At 58.1% G+C, this 23,803-nt stretch overlaps 1 protein-coding gene across 1 annotated transcript in view; it reads left to right on the plus strand.

Annotated features, from left to right (window-relative positions):
* Positions 1 to 20,488, plus strand: part of LOC103738811 (serine/threonine-protein kinase BRSK2-like) — a 24,609-nt gene extending 4,121 nt beyond the window's left edge. The window contains 21 exon segments of the mRNA XM_008838974.1: positions 941 to 1,026; positions 2,376 to 2,516; positions 2,795 to 2,851; positions 2,853 to 2,896; positions 3,398 to 3,431; positions 3,490 to 3,712; positions 3,833 to 3,983; positions 5,348 to 5,375; positions 5,661 to 5,692; positions 5,695 to 5,797; positions 5,980 to 6,077; positions 6,152 to 6,302; positions 10,262 to 10,321; positions 11,105 to 11,178; positions 11,181 to 11,312; positions 11,653 to 11,701; positions 14,982 to 15,105; positions 16,455 to 16,635; positions 16,712 to 16,801; positions 19,085 to 19,132; positions 20,292 to 20,488. Coding sequence (XP_008837196.1) covers positions 941 to 1,026; positions 2,376 to 2,516; positions 2,795 to 2,851; positions 2,853 to 2,896; positions 3,398 to 3,431; positions 3,490 to 3,712; positions 3,833 to 3,983; positions 5,348 to 5,375; positions 5,661 to 5,692; positions 5,695 to 5,797; positions 5,980 to 6,077; positions 6,152 to 6,302; positions 10,262 to 10,321; positions 11,105 to 11,178; positions 11,181 to 11,312; positions 11,653 to 11,701; positions 14,982 to 15,105; positions 16,455 to 16,635; positions 16,712 to 16,801; positions 19,085 to 19,132; positions 20,292 to 20,488 — 2,103 coding nt within the window.
* Positions 20,489 to 23,803: the final 3,315 nt, after the last annotated feature.

The following is a 23,803-nucleotide window of genomic DNA, read 5'->3' on the forward strand; positions in this document are numbered from 1 at the left end:
GAAGGCTAATGGAGCTGGCTCTGGTGGAGCAGAAGGTTTGTTTTCACTTTTATCCCAGCCGCCATTTATCGGATTCTCCTCTTTAATCTCAGCCTTTGCTCCTCAGGCCCCACGACTGTTTCCTTGCCCCATCTTCTCCCAAGATAAATACCGCTCCCCAATTGTACCGAGTGCACTCACTTAATTTCTCCAGCGGTGTCCTTCACTTTTTCCCCTACTTTTCAGATCCCTGTTCCAGGCGCCACTTGCTGGTGCCAGCCGGCCAAGACGGACAGTACCTGAAAGGAGGAGTGAGGACTGAAAGAAAAGAACAAGAGACAGAAAAGATGCTTGGGAGGACTGACAGTAAATACTGCAGCCCCGGTTTATTTCACCTCCACCTTTTTATACAGAAGAACTCAATTAGTTTCCACAGCTGTTTTCCCCACCTGTATCTGAGGGTCAAGGAGCGGTCAGATCAAAGCCTTCTTTCATCTTTTTGTTTACCACTATTGCCTCAAGGTCAGGTGTTGTGAGGCTCTCCATATAAACATATTCCTCCTGAATAGGTAGATTAAGTACTGGTATGTATAACACAAACTCAGTAAACAAGGCTGCCACACCTCAATGCACATAATAGATTAGCAGCTCCCAACATCTCCCCCTTCTTTTTTTATTTTTATAACCCCAGATTCTGCTATATCTGGGACAGAAGGACTGTGCCTGTCTTAGGTTGTCTTATTCCTCCTGATTAGGCAGATTAGGTACTGATGTGCATAACACAAACTCAGTAAACAAGCCTGCCACAGCTCAATGTACATAATAGACTAACAGCTCCCAACACCCTAGCTCAGTCCCAAATGTAGCATCAGAACCCTAAGAGGTGCAGGCAGGTCCCTGCAGGAGAGCCTGCTGGTAGCCTGTGGTTGATCGCTGGGGCAGTGACATGGTCTCCCCTCAGGTGGAGCGGGAGATTGCCATCCTGAAGCTCATCGAGCACCCACATGTCCTGAAGCTGCACGACGTCTACGAAAACAAAAAATATTTGTAGGTATTGCTGGGCCTGGAGCGCTGGGGAGGCTGGCGTGGGTGGGCTTATAGAGGTGCAGGCTGCCCTCACCGGTAGAGAGCTGGCTGTTGTGGTGCTGGCAACCGGCAGAGGTGGGTGGGGCTCAGCCCTGGCCACGGAATCCACTGCTTCCTGACTAGACCTGAGGAGCACTAGGCTGTCGGGCCTTGAGGCCTGTGATGGGGAGGGCTTCATGGGAGGAAGGTTGGGAGCATCCAGGGGCCTCCTAACACTGCTCCCTCCTGTGTGGCTTCTCTGGGGCTACCTTGACCCCCACAACTCCCACTGTCTCCCAAGACCCAGTCTCAATGAGATTGCCTGAGCATGGAGTGGAGGGGTGGCTGGGAGGCCAGGGAGCAGGGCCTGAGTGCCTCAGAGGTGAGGCCTGCATAGGGGGTGAGCGTGGCTGCCGTATGTTATTGTGACCAAATACCCGACAAGAGAAGGGGTTGTGTCATGCTCATAGTTTGAGGGTGCGGTCCATAATGGTCGTGGGGGGGTGGCAATGGAACCAGCTTTCTCATATCTGGGCAGATGAGGCACAGAATGATCACTGGTGCTCAGCTGGCTCCCTCCCCCTTCAGTCCTACACCACAGCCCATGGGGAGGTGCCACTCATATTCAGAACAAGTCCCCTTCCCACCCAGAAATCTCTCTGGGAATGCCCTCACAGACATACCCATAGGTGTGCCTCACTGATGACCCTGCCACCATGGGTAGTGGGCAAGGGGACCAGAGGCCGCAGGACTTCTGTCCCTGGGGGGTTAGCCTGAACAAGTGGCTGACTCTCGTTGTTTACCTGGAGAGACTGAGGGCTCCTCAGAGCTGAGGATGGGTAGCAGGGTGGGGAGCAGTAGACAGAGCACCAGCCACCACAGGCCTGATGGCTGGGCAGGTGATGCTCCTGGACCTCTGTGCTGGTAGGGAGAGTCTGAGGAGGTGCTCTGCTGAGGCAGTGTTGAGCCTCTGCCCGTGTCCCCTACTTCCGCTGGTCCCAATGTGGCTCCTCTGTGGGGGCTGCCTCTACCCCAACTCCTACTGGGTCCCCTGAGGCTTGCTCACAGGGCTTGGAACCCCAGGTCAGCTGACCATCGCTTTCATACCCGGCCCTCTGCCCAGGCCACAGAGGGTCCATGGGTCCCTTGGGGCAGGGCTGAGTGGCTGTGCTGTCTGCCCCGGTGAGAGCTTCCAGGAGCCATGGCTGGGCCCCCTCGTGGTCTTGCTCTGGGCCTCATACCCCTCTTGTCTGACCAGGCAGCAGGAGGATGGGCAGGGGCTGTGCACCGGGCCATGGTGCCCGCACTCATGCCTCCCACCTGCCCCACAGATACCTGGTGCTAGAACATGTGTCTGGGGGGGAGCTGTTTGACTACCTGGTGAAGAAGGGGCTGCTGACCCCCAAGGAAGCCCGCAAGTCCTTCCGACAGATCATCTCTGTGTTGGACTTCTGCCACAGCCACTCCATATGGTGCAAGCCGGGCCAGGCTGGGTTGGGCCTTTGTCCCAAGTGTGCAGCAGGGTCCCCACTGGTTCCCTCTAGGAGCCCACCCAGGCTCCATCCCTGCATGTGTGCCCATTGGAGGGCAGGAGGACACCTCACCCCTGTCACCCAGGCCAGGCAGACTACTTAGTGTTGGCTGCCACTGACCTGCTCACAGACAGGAATCTGGAGAGAGGAACAGCCTCCATGAGGGGGTCAAAGAGGGGCAGGGCCCCAGTCAGGCTCACCTGGGTCTTCCTCCCCAGTCACAGAGACCTGAAACCAGAAAACCTGCTTCTGGACGAGAAGAACAACATCCGCATTGGCGTCCCTGCAGGTGGGCAACAGCCTGCTTGAGACAAGCTGCGTGAGTGGCGCCCCCACAGGCCCAGGACATGGCCCCAGGGGCAGACAGCTTGGTCATGGCTGACTAGACTGGACAAGCCTGTGGCTGCAGAGCTGCTGGGCATTCTTCTGGGAAACCTGAGGACTTGCTCTCAGAGCTGCCGACAGGAGGCAGGACTCTGCCCTATAGTGGGGATGTGATGAGACCCTCTGCCTGGCACCAGTATTTGCCCTCAGTAATAGCAGGGAGAGTTCATGTCCCTGGTCTCCCTGGCTCTGGATGAATGGGCAGCCAGGTCCGAGCACAGCAGTGCCCAAGCTCCAGACCTCTGTCCCCAGCGGAGCATATAGGACATTTAGGTTGGGGGCACTTGGTTTCAAAGCCTGCCAGTCTGTTGGAGCCAGCCCAGCCAGGGACCCGACAGAGCAGGACTTCTATAGGGAGAGCCTCAGAGGGTCCAGGGTAACAGGTCTAGACTGTGCATCCTGACCTCCTGGTCTCTGACCTGCTGTCTTTGCCCTCAGATCCCCACACTATGCCTGTCCAGAGGTGATTCGGTAAGTGGCCATGGGGTTCCCTGTGGTGGAAGGGCCTCCTTGTGCTGCTGCTGCTGAGCAAGACTCAGCTCAGCTGCCTCCCCTCACACCCACCACATCAGACCCACCACCTCACAGCCATCCTCACACCCACCTCCTCACACCCACCACCTCACCCCCACCAACTGACACCCACCTCCTCAAACCCACCAACTCACGCCCACCTCACACTCACCACCTCACACCCACCACCTCACACCCACCTTCTCACACCCACCCTCACACCCACCACCTTGCTGGTGGTGAGCCCCTCCAGCCCATGCTCCTGCCCCTTCCCTGTCCCTTTCCAGCCACACGTGCCCTCTTCCCAGCCCTTCCCCTATGCCACCTGCCCTTGGTGACTGATGTCCTGCCTGTCACAGGGGGCACTGCCCTTCAATGATGACAACCTGCGGCAGCTGCTGGAAAAGGTCAAGAGGGGCGTGTTCCACATGCCGCACTTCATCCCTCCCGACTGCCAGAGCCTACTTCGTGGCATGATTGAGGTGGATGCGGCACGGCACTTCACGGTACGTCCTGCCTTTCTGTCGGCCCTGGCCGGGGCTCGAGTGCAGGGAGCCTGGCCCTGTGCACTCCCGTCTTCCCTTCTCCACACGTTTCCCGGACCTGTCCCATCCTCAGATAGCCCTGCACCCATGGGGCCAAGCTTCCATCTCTAGCACCTGCTCCCTGGCACTTTAGGAAGAGGCTTCTTGGTGTGGATGGGTGAGACCATCCATGCCCATGTGTGTGCTGCAGGGGGCATTGCATGCACAAAAGTGTGAAGGTGGAGGTATGGGTCTGTTTTCCAGCATGTGTGTGTAGGTGTAGAGGGCCTGTGCCCAGTTGTGTGTAGGGTGAATGCCCGTGTGTGTCACCTGTGCACAACTATGCATGTGTGCCCAGGTGTGTGTGGGACCTGTGCCTAACTACATGGGGGGGGGTTGCCAGTTGTGTGTAGGGCCTGTGCACAGCTGTGTGGGAAGTAAGTGTGTGCCCAGGTGTGTGGGGCCTGTGCCAAGCTGTGTGGGGAATGTATGCCTGGGCATGAGAGGCCTGTGCCCAGCTGTGTGAGGAGTGAGTGCCTGGGTGTGGGGGTGCCCAGCTGTGTGGGGAGTATGTGCCCGGGTGTGAGGGGCCTGTGCTCACCTGTTTGGGGCGTGTGTGCTCAGTTGTGAGGGGCTTGTGCCCAGATCTGAGGAACGTGGGCATAGTGAGTGGTAGGCCTGTGCCTGTGAGTGAGTGGTTCAGGTGGGGTCTGGAGGGATCCCCTTTACTATCGTCCTGTCCCTGTGACACCCTTCTGGCATGCCTCCTGACAGTATGAACTCAACTCTGTCAGCTACTTGGGGGAAAGGCCTGAGGGAAGCCCCAGCAACGTGATTGTGCCACATAGCATCTGCCCGTGTGAGGGAGGCAAGATGCCCTGTGGGCTGACATTTTCTGGAAGAGGACCATCTGCCCTCTGCCCCAAAGCAAACTGTTCCTATCTCTTGGGTCAGGATGGAGAGAAGGCTGTAGCTGGCCGCCCTGGCCTCTTGCCCATACTGCACCCAGCCCATCTCAGCCCCCTGGCTTCCTCCTGGGCTGGTTTCCAGTTCCTGCCCTTTGATCCGAGAGGGTCCAGCCAGGCAGCGCAGGCACCCCAGGGCTCTGCTCGCTTCCCTGTCTCTCCTCCCTCCCTGGATCCCTGGCCTTTTCTGGAGCCCTGCTCCCCACCTCCAGCCTCTTTCCCTGGCTGCATCTCTACATCTGGGAGTGGCGGGGACAGGGATGCTGGCCTGGGCCTCTGGGAATGCAGCCTCTCCCCTGCCCTCTCCTTCTCCTGCTCTGGACCCCCACCTCCTAACATGGGCTCCCCCTGTACTAACCCCCTGTTTCTCTTTCCTTGTAACTAGAGCACATTCAGAAACACATATGGTATATGTAAGTAGCTTCTCTGCCCACTAATGCCTGCTTTGCCCGTTGCTGTGGCCTATAGGGCCTGTTAGGAACGGGGGAGGGTGCCGGCCAGCTCAGGGCTGCCCCAGCCTCACTGAGTGGCTGTGGCAGGACACAGAAGGGCTGCAGGGCTGGGTGCAGGGACAGCAGCAGGACTTGGGCTCTGGTGAGGGTGGGCCTCCCACCTTCCTGGCCACCTCAGGGTGGGTAGAATTGCTTCGGGATAAGCTGGAAGTGAGTGACTGCTTCTGGGTACCCTGTCGCCCACAGAGGAAGCAAGAACAAGCCAGAGCCAGAGCAGCCCATCCCAGCCTGGAGGACATCAACCCCGACGTGCTGGACAGCATGCACTCACCAGGCTGCTTCCGAGACCGAAACAAGCTGCTACAGGACCTGCTGTCTGAGGAGTAGGTTGGGGTGGGGATGGCTGGCTTGCCCACTGGTTGCCCCAGGCTCTAGCTACTCTGGGAGGTGCCCTTGTGGTTCCCACATGCACCCTCCCAGGCAGGTGGCCACAGCCAGAGTCCCTGAATAGCTTCTGATGGGTACAACACATCAGGAGTACTCTCCATGTGCTGACACCCTGCAGGGAAAACCAGGAAAAGATGATTTATTTCCTCCTCCTGGACCCGAAAGAAAGGTATCCCAGCCACGAGGACGAGGACCTGTCCCCCAGGAATGAGATAGGTATGAGGCCTTCAGCCCACCCTGTGTCCCCTGGGCCTAGGTGGCTACCCAGCCTGACCCCTGTATACACACAGATCCTCCCCGGAAGCATGTGGACTCCCCAATGCTGAACTGACATGGCAAGCGGAGACCCGAGCGCAAATCCATGGAAGTGCTCAGTGTGACAGATGGCAGTTCCCCAGTGCCCGCACGGAGAGCCATTGAGATGGCCCAGCGTGGCCAGAGGTACGTGCCTGCCCCTGGGGCCCAAGCCTCCTGCTTTCATGGCTGGGCAGCATCAGCCCTACTAGACTACACATGGTCTGGTCCTGTTGGTCTCTGCCCACTGACCTTGGGGTATGGACTGAGGCTGCTGGCTAAGCTGGAGTGCGCTGTGATAGGCATGCTGGCTGGCTGTGTGGACTGAGCTGGACTGCACTGGCTGAGTTGGGCTGCACTGGACTAAGCTGGACTGGACTGGCCTGGGTTGGACTTTGCTGCACTGAGCCAGACGGAGTTGAGCTGGACTGGACTAGACTGGGCTGGACTAGACTAGACTGGACTGGACTGAGCTGGGCTGGGCTGAACTGACATAGACTGAACTAGACTAAAGTAGACTGGCTTGAACTGGACTGACCTGTGCTGGTTTGGACTCAGGTAGTCTGGCCTGGATTAAGCTGAGCTGTTCTAAACTGGACTGAGCTGGATTGGACTGGGTTGGGCTGGACTGGACTGAACTGAGCTGGCTTGCACTAGACTGGGCTGTATTGGACTGGGTTGAGCTGGGCTGAACTGAGCAACTAGACTGGACTGGATTGGGCTGGGCTGAGTTGGACTGAGCTAGACCTAGGTGGTCTGTTCTGGACTGAACTGGACTGGGGCTGGGCTGCAATATGGTGCAACTATGTTCAGAGGCCCCTGCCTAGTCCCTCCCTGGTGCTCAGCCATCTGCAGGTGGCTGCCAGCAGCAGCGCTGTGGGCAGGATTTGCAGTTCAGGGGAGTCATGAGCAGGTCTCAATTGTCCCAACTAGATGCCTGCAGAGGAAGGGCACCCAGAGCCTGCAAAACCTGTCCTGCCATGGGAGGAGGGCTCCCCTCCAGCTAGGGGTATTGGTCAGCTGGGAGCAGGCCTGGAGCCTGGGACATCCCACAGCCCCAGCCAGCAGAGGTCAGCACTGCACTCTGCACCTAGCACCCATCGCTCTTTCCCACTGCTAGGAGCTTGGGTGCTGAAGCAGGCCAGGTCTGCCCTTGAGTTTTTCCAGGACTGGGAACCAGGAGATGGCGAAGTGGTCGTAGGGTAGTGAAGTCTCTCCAGGCCCGGTAGACAAGGGGGTTAGGCGGTCCCAGGCCTGTAGTGCACATAAGCGGACCTGCTCAAAACAGCCAGCAGGAGTCACAGCCTGCTGGATTCCTGTGAAAAAGTTGCCCTGGCCAAAAAGCTGGTCATAGTTCCAATCTATAAATCCAGGTGGTGGATCCTGTCCTTGCTGTGGTCTTAGTTGTTGATTATGTGTGTCATTTCTTTTAACCTACAGGGTAGGGCTTCCCTAGCTCTCCTAACCCACTAGTTCTGAGGTCCTCCCTGCAGATCAGGTCTCGCTCAGGCTCTGACCGCATGGATCCACCCCTTGAGGGGTTCCTTCCAACTCTCCAGCCAGTCATGGCTGGGTCCCTCCTGGCCATGCTTGTACCTAACCCTTCTCTGGGACCCCGCTTCATGTGGATGTGCCTCACCTAAGCAGGACTCTCCCAGCAGCTCTTGTGCACCCCATCTGCTCAAGTGGTGGTTGCCGCTCCCTGGCCTGAACCCCACAGATGGCCGAGGGTGGATACTCTGCCTTTCCACACTGAAAGCCTGAGTGAGCTTCGAGGCCAGGCTGTGAAGGATGGGCCCATCTGTGGGGTGGCAGCTGTCCCCAAGGGACTCTGGAAGGTCCTTTGTCCTGATACATCCAGCCGACTTCTGCTCTGGCTTGACCACTTGGCACTGGGCTAAGGTGATGCTGCTGGCTGGGACAGAAGAGGTTCTATGGCTGGTGGGAGTCTAGACATCCTCCAAGTCCTGGCTAACGCCCTGCCCAGCAGGTCACCCAGGGCAGACTGTGCTGTGGCTCCTGCCCCATCTCTCTCTTCATCTCTGTGCCTGAGGTGGACAGGCCATGCCCTGCCTTGGAGCAGCATGGAGGGCTTCCCCAGTGTGGCTGCGCAGCAGATGGCCCAACGGCTGACCTGCGTGCGTGTGGCCGCAGCTGTAACTCTGTTTTCTCGCTTTGTTCCTGCTGTAGTAAGGTAGTGTTCAGTAAAAGCCTGGATATCACTGAAGCCCGTCCCCAATTCAGCAAAGAAGACAGGTGTACACCCTGCCCGTACGCCCCGACCTCCCAGCCCCAGATGCAGGGCACCTGCCTGAGCTGGGCAGACAGAGGCAGACCCGGAGACAGGACTTGCTATGAGATACCTCTGCCTCTCCTTTCTGGGAAAGAAACCATCCAGCAGGCTGAGGGAAGGGCCTGGCCAGCTATGAGGAGTCAAGGAGGGGTGGGGTTGCTGGGGCAAGGCTCATGGCCAGCCCAAGGCAGAGACCCATGCACTTAAGGCTTGCACAGGCTAGGGGCTGAGGCACCACCCTACTCCCCCTACAGACCTGCCTCATGGCTGCAGACCTGCCATCCCCTGCCGGCCTTTGTCCTCTGTCTAGGTGGCCCTGCTGGCCTCGGGTGTGGGAGCAGCCCTGCTAACCACATGGGCCAGCCAGTCTAGCTGAAGTGGCTAAGTGTCCGAGGCCCTTGGCAGGTGGCAACAGGCCCCTGACAGCTGCCGTCAACACATGCTGCCTGCTTAGATGGCCACATCCTGTTGGGTGCCATACCACCCCTGCACCTGCCTGTGCCCCCTTCCTGCTTGCCTTTACCTACCCTGGCTGCCCTCAGGGCCGGTACCATCTTTCTTGCCTTGGGCTGCAGCTCAACTCCAGCACTGCTGGCCAGAGATGAGATCGCTGCGGCCCCCACCATTTCCAGCTTCCCTTCTTCTGCCCTTGTGCCCAGCAATGTGCTCCTGGCTGGTGTGCTGGCATCTGGGCTCCAGGCCTTGCTGCTTGTGGCTGCACCCCTCCCCCCCATCCCTTGGTGTGGCCATCTCCATCTTCTTCACCCCTTTTCAGGACCCTGCTCCCAGCTGCACACCTGGGTCCCAGCTAGGTCCCTGGTGCTGCTCTGGCCCAGGCATGCTTGCCGACCACGGGTCTCCACTGCCCCTTGGGCTTCTCTCAGTACTAGGTTGGGGAGGCTTGGAGGTCCTGGCCATAGGGCCCTGGCTACAGGTGCTCCGAGATCTGGCAAAGGGCCAACAGAGGCCAGGGACTTGGCCCATCAGATGTTCTGCAGCCCAACAGCCGGACCAGGTGGGGCCAGAGACCTGTTGTGGCCAGTCTGGCTGGTGGCAGGCAGGCTGGGGCAGTGCAGGCTGGTCTGGTATTCTCTCCTCTCCCGTGGCTGTGCCCTACCCTTAGCTACCCCTTCAGGGATGGCAGGTCCCACTGCAGGGGGTGAACCTGTGTTTTAGTGTCCCTTCTCGTGGTGTGGCAGAGTAAAGGCCTGGTCACTGCCCTGCAGGGCAGCTGCTTACCTGTGTTGCAATGGACACACAGGACCAGCGCCTGTCCCCAGCTGTGCCCGGGCTAGGTCTTCAGCCCAGTGGGGCAGTGGTGGGTCAGGATGAGGGCTGTAGGCTGGCCCTGGGCATCTCTTGTGGGTAGCTATGGATGTGAAGGGGCTGGGCAAGTGCCCAGTGTATAAGCCACATGCTAGATGCTGTAACAGTTAAGCCTTAGAGAGGCTGGGCTTGGGTGCCAGGGGTCAAGACTGCACAGGGCTGGATCCAGTTCACAGGAAGCCCACGTCTTGTGCCCTTGCTCCTCTGTCCACACAGTGCTTGTGGACCCTTGCCCAGACCTTGGTACCTCTCGTGCCAGGTCTGGGCCACTGGTGGGTGGCTCCTCTGTGTGGGCAGGAGCCCCAGGGACCCTGGATACATATTGGATACTGACCAATGAAGTAAGCAGGATGGCCCCTGTTACAGCCGTGTCTCCAGAGACCTTCCTGGGCATGGCAAGAGCCTCGGAGCTCCTGGAAAAGCCACCAGGGGGGCAGGAGCTGCGAGGCTCCTCCTGCTGACTCAGCACTTTAGTTTGTACCCCCAGGTCTCGGTCCATCAGCAGTGCCTCTTCAGGCCTTTCAACGAGTCCACTCAGCAGTCCCCGGATGAGTCAATGCCCCACCCCAGCCTCACATGACAGGGCTAACCTCAGCTAACAGAAAGGGACCCCCCAACTAGAGTGCCCCCAGGGGAAGGGTGGGGCCTCCTCGGACTGGAAAGCAGACGCCCACCCCGTGCACGCAGGCCTCCTCCATGGGTGCCCTCCTGGCTGCTGCGCTGCCTCTGGGCTCTTGCTAACTGCATGTTCTTTTGTTTTGTGTTGTCACGTTTGTGACACGTTGTGTGTCACGTTTTCTTTTGTGAAAACCCTCCCCTCGGCTGCCCTCTCCCCCTGGTCCTGCTTGGGGTCCTGCCTGAACGCTTTTCTGATCCTGGCTGCTGTGTGTGCACGTGGGTGGGGCGGCACGGGCGGCGTTTCACCATCATCCCACCTGTTCCCACTCTGTGCCCTTGTAGCCTGTTAGAAAGTTTGTCCTGCCTCTCTGTCCCCTGAACCCCCCTTTGTGGCCCGCCCCCTGGCCACCTCCGTGGAGCCCGAAGCTTGGTGCACCTCACAGCCCGGATACGTCCTCCCTCCACAGGCTGCCCTGCGGCCCAACCCCAAGACACAGACCTTGCCAACCTTGCTGTGCAAGGCCAAGCTGACTGACAAGCGGCTGCAGGGCACCAAGTCCAACCCGCTCCCAGCCTGCACCCAGGCCTGGCCTCCTGGAGCCAGCGGTGGCCCTTGGCTGGCCCTGGCCTCTGGGCCCCCCACCCGGGTGGCCCCTGCCCGGCTCCTGTCCATCAGGACAGAACCAAACACCAAATCTGTCCCCACCATACAGGTGACCCCTCACCCCTCACCGAGGGGTAGCCCCCTTCCTACCCCCAAAGGGATGCCTGTCCACACACCAAAGGAGAGCCAGCCTGCACACCTAACCCCACACCATGGTCCAGCCCCAGCGTTAGAGGGGTGCCCTGGTGGACGCAACTCAACTCCATCAAGAACAGCTTCCTGGGCTCACCCCGCTTCCACCGCCGGAAACTGCAAGGTTGGTGCCAGGGTAGGGTTGGCTGGATGGGGGAAACTTCATAGAGGGTCCTGTACTGCCCAGATGGAACGTGCCTATAGTTGGCAGATCTCACCTCAGGAACATTATCCTCTGAATCCACCCTGCACCCCATTCCTCCCAGACTCCATCCGTCCCATCATCCAGGCAGTAGCTCTGTCCAGAAGGCCTGCCGAGAGGTCAGGGATTCTGCAGGTCCTGGACTGAGGCTCCAGCATGGATGGCACCCTGAGCCAGGGGCTGGACTGGGATTGGCCTCCCAAGGGGACACCCATGGGACCAGGAGCACTCACCTACCTTCTCCCTGCCCTTCCCTGTGCAGTTCCCACACCAGAGGAGACGTCCAACCTGACGCCAGAGTCCTCTCCAGAGTAAGTGGCTTTGCTGGAGGATGGTTATGGCGGGGGTGGGGTCAAGGATCCTTCCACAGGGCAGGGGTAACTGCCTGAGGACTTCCTTCTGGCCCCTGGCCTGGCCTCCTTGGGCCGGATTCAGCTTGTCAAGTCTCTGTGAGCTTTTGTCCTGTCCACATGAGGAGGCCAGTTGGGGGAATTGCCCTAACTGCTCAGAAGTCACAGAGGAGTCTGAGTTATGGGCAAGTGAGGGTGAACAGGGCTTCCCAGGGATGGTAGGTCTCAGGGAGAAATGGGCCTGTGCTGAAGAAGAGAGACAACCATAGGATGGAGGGCCCAGGGAAAGCACTGGGGGCCTGGTGGAGGCACCTATGTTGCTTGGGAGGTCCTGGCAGAGGCTGGGGACAGGTACGTGCCTTCCTAGCTCTCAGCTAGATGGAAGGAAATGTAGGTGGGCCGAGTGCACCTGCCCTGCAGACACCGGAGGGCTGCACAGCATGGCATCTGGGAGTGATTTCCCAGCTGAGGCCCTCTCTGTGCCCTCACAGCTGCCTCTCGGTCACTTCCTCAGTAGCTACTGGTGTGTGTGCGCGTGCACGCGGGGAAATGTCATGTGACCTGGGTGTAGCCCTCTGCAAAGGAGAGCACTGCAGTGTTGTGGCCATGTGGCCTTACACAGTGACCTCTACACAGGGCCATTTCTCAGTGCGTTGCCCATGTCCAGTAAGGACCTATGGGAGACCACTTGCTCCCTGCTCAACCCACTGGGAGCAGTGTCTGCAGAGGAGTTCCCTTGCTGTGTGGGCCTTTTGTCCAGGTGGAGGTCAGAGGCCTGGGTTCACCACAGCTGCCCTGAGGCTCTGGGAACAGGAGCATTTCTTGCCTAGGTCAGGTCATTATGTTGCTCTTATCAAAGGTTTTAGAAAAATGCCTGCAAATACTCCCTTGAGAAAGCAGAGTGACTGTGAGAGAAGCTAGAGGCCAGTGAGGAGGCCACAGCCTCCTGCCACCTCCTCCTTGATCAAGGCCCCTTGGAGGCTCTGCTCCCCTCCCCCAGACCTGTACAGTGGTCCTGGAAGGCTTGGCACCATCCACCTTCAGTCTCATGTGATGGAGGACCTAGGCCTGCCGGCTGCCACCAGCCCTGTGTTCACTGTAGCTTCCTCAGAAACAGGCAGGGTGGAGGCAACGGTGCTTCAGGAACTGTGACTTCAGTCCAGGGCTGGACACTCAGACAGGCTCCCACACGGCTAGAGCCTTCACCCTTGCAAAGCCGTTCTCTCTGAAGCCTTCACCCCACTAGATGGGGCCCCCTTGGTTGGACGTTTTCCCTGCGCTGAGTCTACTGACCTAGGTTCTGTCTAATATACCATGGCTACATCCAGAATGCTGTGTCCAGGCTAGTGCCAGAGCCTGGCCACATGGTCACTAAAGCTCCACCATGGGCCATGTCACCCTGTGCCACACAGTCTCCTCTGATCTTCCAGCTTCTTTGGGGGATGATGGCTGTACCAACAGCCATGCCAATGGGTCCAAGTGCAGGAAGCCGGGATGGCTCCTTCCTTCTGTGATTTTCTTAGCACTACCTGTGCTTTCCAGAACTACCTGGCTACTCCAAGATACTCTAAGTACTGCTGGGCTCCAGGTCCTGGCATCACCCTGGTGCAAGTGGGCAGGAGCCTGCACCAGAGTCCGAGACACGGACAGACTGACTGTGGCTAGCACAGAGGGGCTGGGGGCCAGGTCTGCCACGGTTGAAGAGTAGCACTGCAAATGATCAAGAAAGGGGATGTAACACAGCCAGGAAACCCCACACTCAACACAGGTTAGCAAAGGGCAGGTGCTGCTGCCCAGCTCTGTTCCAGACCATGCTGACCACATGCCAGCCCTGGTTCTGGTCCTGGACGCTGCTGTGGCCACTTCCCTCCAGCCTGTAGCCTCTGTGCATCACTGGCTGCAACCAGCTCTGGTCTCAGGGCTGCAAGCCCAGTGTTGGTGTGCCATGGTGGTCTCCAGAGCTGGAGAAGAATCCCTTCCGAGCATCCATGGTGGCGGGCTGTTTTGGGGTCCTTGCACTGGGGAGCCCGTCAGCAAGACAGCAGGAGGCTACGTTCGTGCACAGCGTCCTCAGAGGTGCTGTGCTTACCTTTCCTGATGTTCTGGGTAGGCCCACAAGTGACTCTGTGGTGTCCGCCCCCGTGGGCTTGCATTTCCAGCCCCTGGAGCTGTGGTACTCCGTTTTAGAGACGGTGTGGCAAGCAGGTGGTGCACAGTGAGCAGTACTGTAGTAGAGCTGGGGTGGTGGAGGGGTAGCCCAGCCAGACAGCCGAGACCAGCCGGGCAGCAGTGGGGTGGCGGCCGAGCTCTGTCAAGCTGTCATGGAAAGGAGACTACAGCCCCCCTGGCTGGGGGCTGTGTGGCTGTGAGAAGCTCTGGGCAGGCCCTTCCCCAACCGATCCTGAGGGTCTGCCAGGGGCCCCTGTGCCACAAGCTGAGGTGAGGAGCCACACCACCACCTGACCTGAGAAGCCTGCCAGACGGAAGGTACCACCTGGCCTTGTTCTCTGAGTAGCGTGCACTAAGCACGCATCAGGCCGGGAACATTTCTGCCAGGAGGGGGCAGAGCAGGCTGCTCCACCAGGACCCAAATGAAGGGCAGGACCCACATTTCGGTTCTCCTCTCCTGCCTAGGTCAGCGGTTTCCAGCAGGTGCCACTCAGACAGCTCTGTGGGAATCAAGGGTTTGTGGTTGGGTGTGTGTTGGGGTGAAATTTGTGTGTTGGGACATGGGGTCTGGATTAAGGAAATGGGATGTAGGTCTGGGTTAGTGATGTGCAATGGGGATCTAGGGTTAGGGATGTTGGGGTAGGGTTAGAATTAGAGACATAAGCCGGGTGTGGTGGCGCATGTCTTTAATCCCAGCACTTGGGAGGCAGAGGCAGGCAGATCTCTGTGAGTTCGAGGCCAGCCTGGTCTCCTGGTCTCCATAGCTAATCCAGGCCAACTGGGGCTATAGGGAGACCCTGTCTCAAAAAAAAAAAAAATTAGAGATGTTTATTAATGTTCGGGGTTATGGTTATGGAGGTTAGGGTTCAGTTAGGGTTAAGGATTTTGATTTTTGATTATGTTTCATCCTTGTGAGTATAGAGTTGGTGATTGGCTTTAGTGTTGGTTAGACTATTAGGAGCGTGGGTGTGGCCAGCCTAAATTAGGGCATTGTGGCAGGTTTGGGACATGGGGAGGTCTCAGGAGTGGACAGGACAACACACCCCATAATCACAGCCTCTGCTCTGCCCAGGCTGGCCAAGAAATCCTGGCTCGGGAACTTCATCAACCTGGAGAAGGAGGAGCAGATCTTCGTGGTGATCAAGGACAAGCCCTTGAGCTCCATCAAGGCTGACATTGTTCACACCTTCCTGTCGGCGAGGCCACGGTAGAGCTAGGTGGACACCTATGGACTCAACCCTTCAGGCAGATCACAGGGCTTCCTATTCATGTCAACCCCGGACACCCACCCATCCTAGTGCTTTTCTGCCTGAACCACCACTGTCCACCCAGGGCCTTGCCCTGTGGGAGTTGCACAGCTCTGGGAGTGGGGAGCCGCCTGTGGCTGGGCTTGGCTTCAGGCAAAACCTCCCAGATGGAGGGTCAAGCACAGGTGGCCACACAATTCAGAGAGGCGGTGACCCTGAGGGACCCGTGTGGGGTCTGATGACCCTCAGGACAGCCTGAGGCCCAGAGCCTGTCTCCCTGTCACTTCTTTGTTTGAGGTCTTGTGGCCCCTAGACTGCTTGCAAAGGCTTGTGGTCTCAGGGCATGGGCTCTCTTTGTCCTGAGGAGCAGAAAGGCCACTAAAGCCTAGAGAGGAGAGACTTTTCTAGCCAGGATGTGAGCTTCCAGAGTCTCCTCAGAAGGCCTTCTTCCTCCTGACTCCTGTGGAACCTGCCTTGTGCTAGGCCAGGCTTCTCTGGGGTTTTCGTTAGCATCTGCCTCCCACCCCAGTACCACAATATGCTGGCCTTTGGCCTAGGGGAGTCATCCTGCCCATAGTCACCCCATCAGAGGGTGCCCTCCTTGCCCAAGAATGGACCCCACTCCAGGGAACTCTTGCCCCACTGGATACTCTGCCCTTGGGTCCTTCAGGCTACTATGTCTGTGGCTATAGTTGAAGGGTTCCTGTAATACCCTGGGGACAGCTTCCAGAGGCCTAAGGCCAGTCCAGACCAAGTGGACACACAAGATTAGCCACAGACTCCTGGGCTGTGGCATCCCACTAATAGCCCTACCCTTTGGGTCTTAGCCTGTGTCCTCCTCACACCTGTTTACTGCATCCTTCGCAAGGCTCCTGGGTCACCCGCCCTCATACTGACCAGAGTCCTATATGCTGGGGTGACCCTGTCTGCCTTCCAGTTTTGCTCTTGCTGCTGTGAAGCTCATTTGGCCAGCCCTGTGGACTCACATAGAGGGCAACATAACACAGCTTGGAAAAACGCGGCATAGGGGACAGTCTCCCCTACCCCCTTCCAACCTAGGGTTTGCATGGACCCTGGGCTGGCTGGGGCCATGGGGGCTCTGATGTGAGTTTCTCTCTGACTTTGTTCGTCTCCTGTGCCACACTTGGTTCTCAGAGCTGGAGATGGCTTGGAGGGTTGGATATATGGCCTGGTGTCCACGTAGTGCTGGCTCTGGGGCCATCTCCCCAGAGAGCCAGGGGTGGGTTAGCGGGGACTGCCGGGAGGCTGTGCTCATGCTGGCCCTGTGCATACCGCAGATCCCCAGCCTCAGCCACAGCGTCATCTCCCAGACAAGCTTCCGGGCTGAATATAAGGCAACGGGGGGCCCAGCTGTGTTCCAGAAGCCCGTCAAGTTCCAGGTGGACATCACCTACACAGAGGGTGGCGAGGCCCACAAGGAGAATGGCATCTACTCAGTCACGTTCACCCTGCTGTCGGGTGGGCCGCACATCTGGGGCTCCAGGCCCACAGTCACTGGCCCTGCCAGAGACCCGACCACCTATCTTTCCCACAGACCCCAGCCGCCGTTTCAAGAGGGTGGTAGAGACCATCCAGTCCCAGCTGCTGAGCACCCATGACCAACCATCAGCCCAGCACCTGTCAGGTGAGGCGGGAGCTCAGCCCAGCACCTGTGGCTAGTGCCATTTGGATGGGAGGTTCGAGGACCGGACATGGCCTCCTACTCTGATGGATGCCCACCTCCCTGCCCCGAGCCATGCTGCACCCCTCAGGGAGCAGGGCCCCTCCCTGGGCATCCACACTGAAAGGCACCTCTTGTCCACCGTAGAACCCCCCCCGCCAGCGCCAGGACTAAGCTGGGGTGCTGGGCTTAAGGGCCAGAAGGTGGCCACCAGCTACGAGAGTAGCCTCTGACGCTGGCAGGTAAGGTGTCCGGCCTACTGCCGGGGAGGGGAGGGGCTGTGGGCAGGGCCTCCTGCAAGAGCCAGGCTTGTCCCAAGAGTGACACCCTGTGCCCACCCACCAGGCCTGGCCCTGGACAGGCCTGCAGGCTCAGCACCCAGGCAGCTGGACACAGGGTAGCCTGAGCAGGCTCTGGGAATAGGGACCAAGACCCTGACCACCTGACCGTCAGGGCTCCCCCTATAGCACTCCATGAGGGCCGGGACTCCCCATCTCCATGCTGCTGTCCCCCAGAACTCTGCATTAAGCAGGATGGGATCTGAGGCCTTGGCCCCAGCAGGCGCTCAGGAGGGTGCCCAAGCTGCTGGGTGTCTCTGGGAGGAGGCAAAACCTGTGTGCCCAGCCTGTGTACTAGCACACATATGGGACCCATGTATCAGTGACGGGTTGGTGGTACAGGATCTGGGATATCTTAATGAAGGGATGGGCTGATGGTGTGTGGCATGTAAGGGACCTGGGGGAGATGGGGTGTAGCCCAAGGCCAGCTTCTCTGAACCCCACAGCCAGCAGGGCCTTATTTCGTGCTTGCTGTCTCCACAGCTGGGGCCTGTGAAGGTCGCCTCTTACACGTGTGTGGGGTCCGGCTTCTCCACCTGTCCCCCATTTCATTCCATTCTCATTCCATTGCCTGTGGATGTGCCCCCAACATGGGCCTCATCACCCTCTGGTGGGTGGGGCTGGAGCCCCCAGCAGCCCTGGTCTCACTCAGCTGCACAGGAGAAAGGCTGGTGTGGTGGGCAGGGAGCAGGCAGGGCTAGGTGCTCCACGGGCACCATCCTCCAGTCAGCTCGACCTCGGTTTTTTGAGGATTCAGGCCTCCATCTTAGGGGAAAACTAAGACTTGGGAACAACCCCAGTGCTAGTGGGAAACCGAAGGCCAGGAATGGCAGGTGGCTGAGGTGGAGGCGGGCTGGAGGTGTCCAGGGCAAGTCAGTTCGGGGTCTGGCCTGGTTGCCAGGGTTCTGCCTGCTTAGCTGACGCAGCCTTCCTCCACTCCCGGGTCTTGGACAGCTCCCCAAGCTGTCTTGTGAGATATTCTGTCACATCCCCCTCCCACGTCCCAGGCTTCACAGGGAGTATGGTGGCCGTGGCCAGCACAGGGCTCACCCACCAGTGCTGTCCTGCCAGACATGACCTAGGCAGAGCCTACCCTTGAGACCCTTGAGACTTCTGAGCCCTCACTCTGGGACCTCAGCCTGTCCCCCCATGGCCCCTCACTGTCTCCTGGTGGCCTGGTCTGTCTCACCATGCTTCCACACTGGATACCTGTCCAGTGAGCTTAGCTCCAGAGTCCCTGCTGGTGCTGAGCCAGAGTGTAACCCTCCGGGAGACCTGGCTGTCACCCAGACAGGGACTCCACAGTGCGAGGAGGCCAAGCGGACATGCCCCAACCTGTGAGGGTGCTGAGGGATAGTCTTGGGTCTGCTGCCACTGCCAGCAGGCCCAGCCTGGCAGGAGAGGGCCAGTGACAGAGCCAAGAAGAAGCAGGAGGTGAATCGGAGCCAGTGGTCAGTGAGGTGTAGGCAGTGTACAGGCAGCCTGTATAGATCATGCCAGAGCAGGAGCTATGTCTAGCTCACGGGAGACAGGGCCAGACCAGGGAAAGGCCGTGTACCGTCTAACGGTTTTGGCTGTTGGAAGATGACCCTCCACTGTCTGTCTGGTTCCCACCCAGGTGTAGTGTGGGGTGCAGGGACTGCTTAGACTGATCCTCACTGCTCCCAGCTCTGCCCCTCCTGGGCCTGCTTGTCCTGTCACTCAGCCTCCCAGGTTCAGCTTCTCGGCTCTTGGCAGCTGGTCCACCTGTAGTCACCCCCGCTCTGTGGCCCCATCCCCTTTGGCCTCTGCCCATTCCTGGCTTCTGCCCTCTCTCAGCTTGACTGGGGACAGATGGCCAGCCAGCCCTAGGTGGCACGCTGTGCAGCCTGTTCACTCTCTCCCTCCCTCTCTCCATTCTGTGCTCCAGACACCACTAACTGTATGGAAGTGATGACGGGGCGGCTTTCCAAATGTGGTAAGAACCCTCACGCTCACCTGGCCCCTAGCCTGCCACTGCCACTGTGTGCCCCGCAGCCTGCCCCACTGCCCCTGGGCTGTCCGGGTTCCCCTGTGCATACACAGGCATCGGACCACCTGCCACCTCCGGCTCCATCTTTTGCCAAGAATGGTCTTGACCACTCACTCCCTACTCCTCATCCCTACACTCAGGCCAAGCTGAGGAAGGACCCCAAGGCTCAGAGCAGAAAAGGGTCCTCATGGCCCGAGGCCACCTAGAGTCCCACAGATAGCACTGGCTTGGGGGCAGAGGGGATGCTTGTCTACAGAAAGTGCCCGGCAGGTGAGGAGTCTACAGCACTGGGCTTAGATGGAAGTCAGATGAGGGAGTGGAATTTAAGTACCTGGCTGGCACAGCCAAGTAGTGAGCACAGGCCCAGGAGGTTGGTGGGGGCAGGGGGTCATCCGTCTGCCCTGTTTGTCCTGCCTTCCGAGACCAGAGGCCCAGCCCTAGCTGCCTGTCCCCAAGCCCCTGCCTGCCTGCCTGTGCCTTCCATGCCTGTCCACCTGCCATCCATCTGTCTGTCTGCTGCTGAACTATGCTGGCCAGGGCCAGGCTCTCCTTGTATGCTGGGTACTGGCTCCAGCTTGCTCATCCCAGAGCAAGCATCCCCCCACTGAGCAGCAACCAACCCCAGGGTCTGACTTAGCCCCAGCCTTTACCCTGGTATTTCTACAATTGGGGTTAGCTCATGTGGCTGAGACCTGGGAAGGCCCAGGACCTTCGGGGTCACACCTGGTGTGGGAGGAGTCGCACTGCCTGCCCTGGGCCTCAGTTTTCAGAAGCAGTCCTAGGTGCCCATGTCATCTTGGAGGTGTGGAGGGTCCAAGTGTCTGCTCTGCAGCACCAGCCACCTCCCCACCCACCCCCGCACCGCCGCTGGCACTAGGCCCCCCACTGGCCGCCTGCCCGCCCTGCCTGCTGTCCCTGCTAGTCTGTCTCAGACTTCATCTCGCTGGATTTTTCTTTCTCTCGTCGATGCCCTTTCGTTCATTTGTTTGTTTGTTCTTTCTCTCCTTCCCTCCTTTTTTCCTTCTCTCTCTCTCTGTCTTCTGTTCTGTGTATACAGGCACCCCATCGAGAAACTTCTTTGACATATTTAAACAACTTTTTTCAGACGAGAAGAACGGGCGGGCGGCCCAGGCCCCCAGCACACCCGCCAAGGGGAGTGCCGACGGCCCCTGGGGTGACTCCGCGGCCGCTGGCCCTGGAGGGGACACCGAGTACCCAATGGGCAAGGACATGGCCAAGACGGGGCTGCCCACCGTGAGCAGCCTTAGACACTGGTCCCTCCCCAACACAGCACAGCACTGACCGCGGCCATCTGCCGCCACCCCGTGTGGACCAGGCCCCTCCTGCCTGCCCAGACCTTGTCTCCAGCCTGGGAGGAAAGAAGAGTGGCCAGGCCTGGCCGCAGGCCGAGCCTCTGGGCTTGCTCTCTCTTCTCTCGTGGTCTCTGTCTCTGCCTGTCTCTGACGGCATCGCTTGTTTCCGCTCTGATACCAGGAATTATCCCGAAAAGTTAACATGTCACCTCCACGAGGCCACCCTCTGTGCTGCGTGTGGACACTGGCTGACCGAAGGCAGCTGCTGTGGACTCCCCTCTCTCCTGCCGCTGCCATTGCTGCCGGGCGGAAAGGCTGGCCCACTGCCCACCCTCCGCCTGTCCCAGGCAGCTCCGCATGGCCCACAGGGGGAGGGCCCGGATCCCAGGGGATGCCTCCACCAGCCCAGTTGCCCTGGACTCCCAGTGACCAGTCCTGCCCACCACCGTCCAGGGCGGGGGATGGTGATGGGTGAAGCAGTGAGGATGGACTGTCCACCGGCCTCCATGCCGTACCTGGAGGCCTCCTGGGTCACCCACCTCGCCTCCTCCGACCTTGGCCTCACCAGGGCCTCCTCTCACCTGCGTCTCCTGCTCCACCTCGCTAGGCTGTTGGTTCTCTCGGGCCGAAGTGGAAACAGAGACCCCGGGTGCCCCAGAGCTGCCAGGCTGTGAGGGCTGGGCTGAGACCAGTGTGATTTATTTGCTGTTTTAAATTTATTGAGTTTCTTTACCTCTCTGCTCTCTGTTCAGGGAAGGGGAAGCAGTATCTGTCTGTCTGTCTGTCTCTTCTGACTCGGGCAGGGTGGGTCTGGAGCCCGGGTTCCCTCTAAGGACAGAGTAGTTGGGGGGCTGGGGACAGTGGGGGACCGACCAGTGGATTGCAGCACTGGCAAGCTACTGTAAACTTTAAAGAATTCCTGCAAGATATTTTTATAAACATTTTTTTTCTTGGTTGTTTTTGGAAAAGGGATGTGGGGGTGGGGGGGAGCCACTGGGACAGAGCTAGATTTTGTGTTTCGATTCCTTGCTCTTGGTTATTTCTGTACACACACACACACACACACACACACACACACACACATTTAAAGAATGATGCAGCTAGCTCTGTCCCAGGTTGTTTTATTACTGTTCAGCAGCAGCTCCAGTTCCAGGCCCAGGTTATGAGGCACCGGCCTGCAGCACACACTGATCCCACCCATTGACAGTTACTCCCCCAATGCTGGTGGCAGCACTGAGCCCATGAGCCTGTAGCCCTTAGTGAACAGGTCCCCAGAGAGAACTACAGTCCCCATAGGCAGTGAAAGCTTGGCCTGAGTTCTCGAAGGGCTACTAGTCAAGCCAGGAGATAGACAAGATTGCCAATGTCTCTGTCCCTGTCATACACATGGCTAAGTCTGTGCCAGTCAGAAGTCTGGCCGGTGGCCTCCTCAGGGTGATCAGGTGAAGGCCTGAAGAGGCTGCTTTTGTGCCGTCAGGCCAGCTGGACAACAGACAGGCACTTCTGGGCACTGACCACACAGTATGTGGTGCAAGGAAGTCTCCACCAACCCCTGAACTGCCAGTGGGCACCCACATGGAGCGCTGTCTGATATGAAGCTCAGGATGAGGGTCCTGAGGAGTCCGATGGTAAATATTCCCACAGGAGAGGTGAGCCTCCTGTTCGAATTTAACAACTAATCTCTTCAGTGGTAAACATTAGGACTAAAATGTAAGATGCCAGCTGGGTGTAGTGGTGCACACCTTTAATAAACCCAGCACTTGGGAGGCAGAGGTAGGCAGATCTCTGTGAGTTTGAGGCCAGCCTACATAGTAAGTTCCAGGCCAGCTGGGGCTACAAGGAGACCCTGTCTTAAAAAGACGAAAATAAATAAATAAAAATTAAATACTTAAAAAATGTAAGATGCAAACTCTATACTGGCAAGAAGTCTCGTGACCAGCAACAGTCGCTTCTGACTAGAAACGCTCAAGAAGAGGTTCTGCAGCAGGCTGCGAGGGGATGCACAGTGGGCGAATCAAAGGCAGACCCTCTTCTGGTGAGGCCAGCCACTGCCAGGAGCACAGGACTGCATAGAACCTACTACAGGGGTCACAACAGACCAGGAAAGTGAAGGCAGCACAGATCCAGGCACAGGAATCCTGTCTCAGAAACAGCCTCCTTAGGAGCGCCCACCCTGCTCCACAGGGGTGAGAGGAAGCTGGAGCGCCCTGCAGGAGAAGGACTGCACAAAAGTCACGACTGCCAGGGCCAAACCTCCTCCCAAACGGGTGGGGGGGGGGTCTGTGTTAGTGCCGAGCAAGGGGGCTGCTCTTCCTGGAGGGACTCCAAAACGGCCAGCCAGTCCAACAGATATTCCAAAAAGTCAGATGCATAATCACCATGTGACTCAGCCACTTCTCTCCTGGGCATCCAACAGAGAAATGAAAATTATATTTAAAAGGTGTGACGTGAGTGGAGGGAAAAAGGTGTCTGTAAGAAACAGCGCTGGGTGTCCTGAGCCCGACCTCACATGCAAATGCACCAGAGAAGGAAACACAGACAAGCTCAGGGCTGCATCTGCAAAGCTTACGACGGTTCTCACAATACAAACAGCACTAATCAAAGGAAAAAAAACAGATGGAAAAATTTACAGATGCACGTAAGATTCTTTTTGAAATATTCTTAAAAAATGAACGTACTAGCTGAGCGTGGTGGTGCACGCCTTTAATCCCGCACTCAGGAGGCAGAGGCAGGCGGATCTCTGTGAGATCGAGGCCAGCCTGGTCTACATAGTGAGTTCCAGGCCAACTGGGGCTACAAGGAGACCCTGTCTCAAAAAGAACCCCCCCAAAAGAATGTACTCGGTAAGTCATAGAATATGTTCCTGACCAGACTCTTACCTAAAGTAAGTACAGAAATCCTGCAATTCAATTTAAAAAGGCAATCTACTCTTCAAGAAGGACAGAAGACTGAACTGACACTTTGGCAAAGGCAGACCCGTGCACAGCCAGTTACGCACAAGGAAGTGCCCAGGGGAGCTAGTCGCTGGAGAAGTGCACGGCCTACGACCCACATCACGCTGCCTGAGACTTAGGGAACAGCTCAAGTCAAACAGACTGCAAATGCTGGAAAACGATGGAGGAGGCAGGCGACCAGAAAGCTAACCACACTGATGGGACAGGAAACGGAACTGACTAATGTGGGAAAGAGTTGGCAGTTTCTTTTCAAAGTTAAACTGAGCCAGTAATTCCACAGCTAACCCTAACCCAGAGAAAACAAGTCTGTCCATATAAAGACTTGTGTGAGAACATCCCGGCAGGGCTAT

This window comes from Nannospalax galili, unplaced genomic scaffold (assembly GCF_000622305.1).
Source record: "Nannospalax galili isolate Female #2095 unplaced genomic scaffold, S.galili_v1.0 scaffold1659, whole genome shotgun sequence".
Taxonomy (NCBI): domain Eukaryota; kingdom Metazoa; phylum Chordata; class Mammalia; order Rodentia; family Spalacidae; genus Nannospalax; species Nannospalax galili.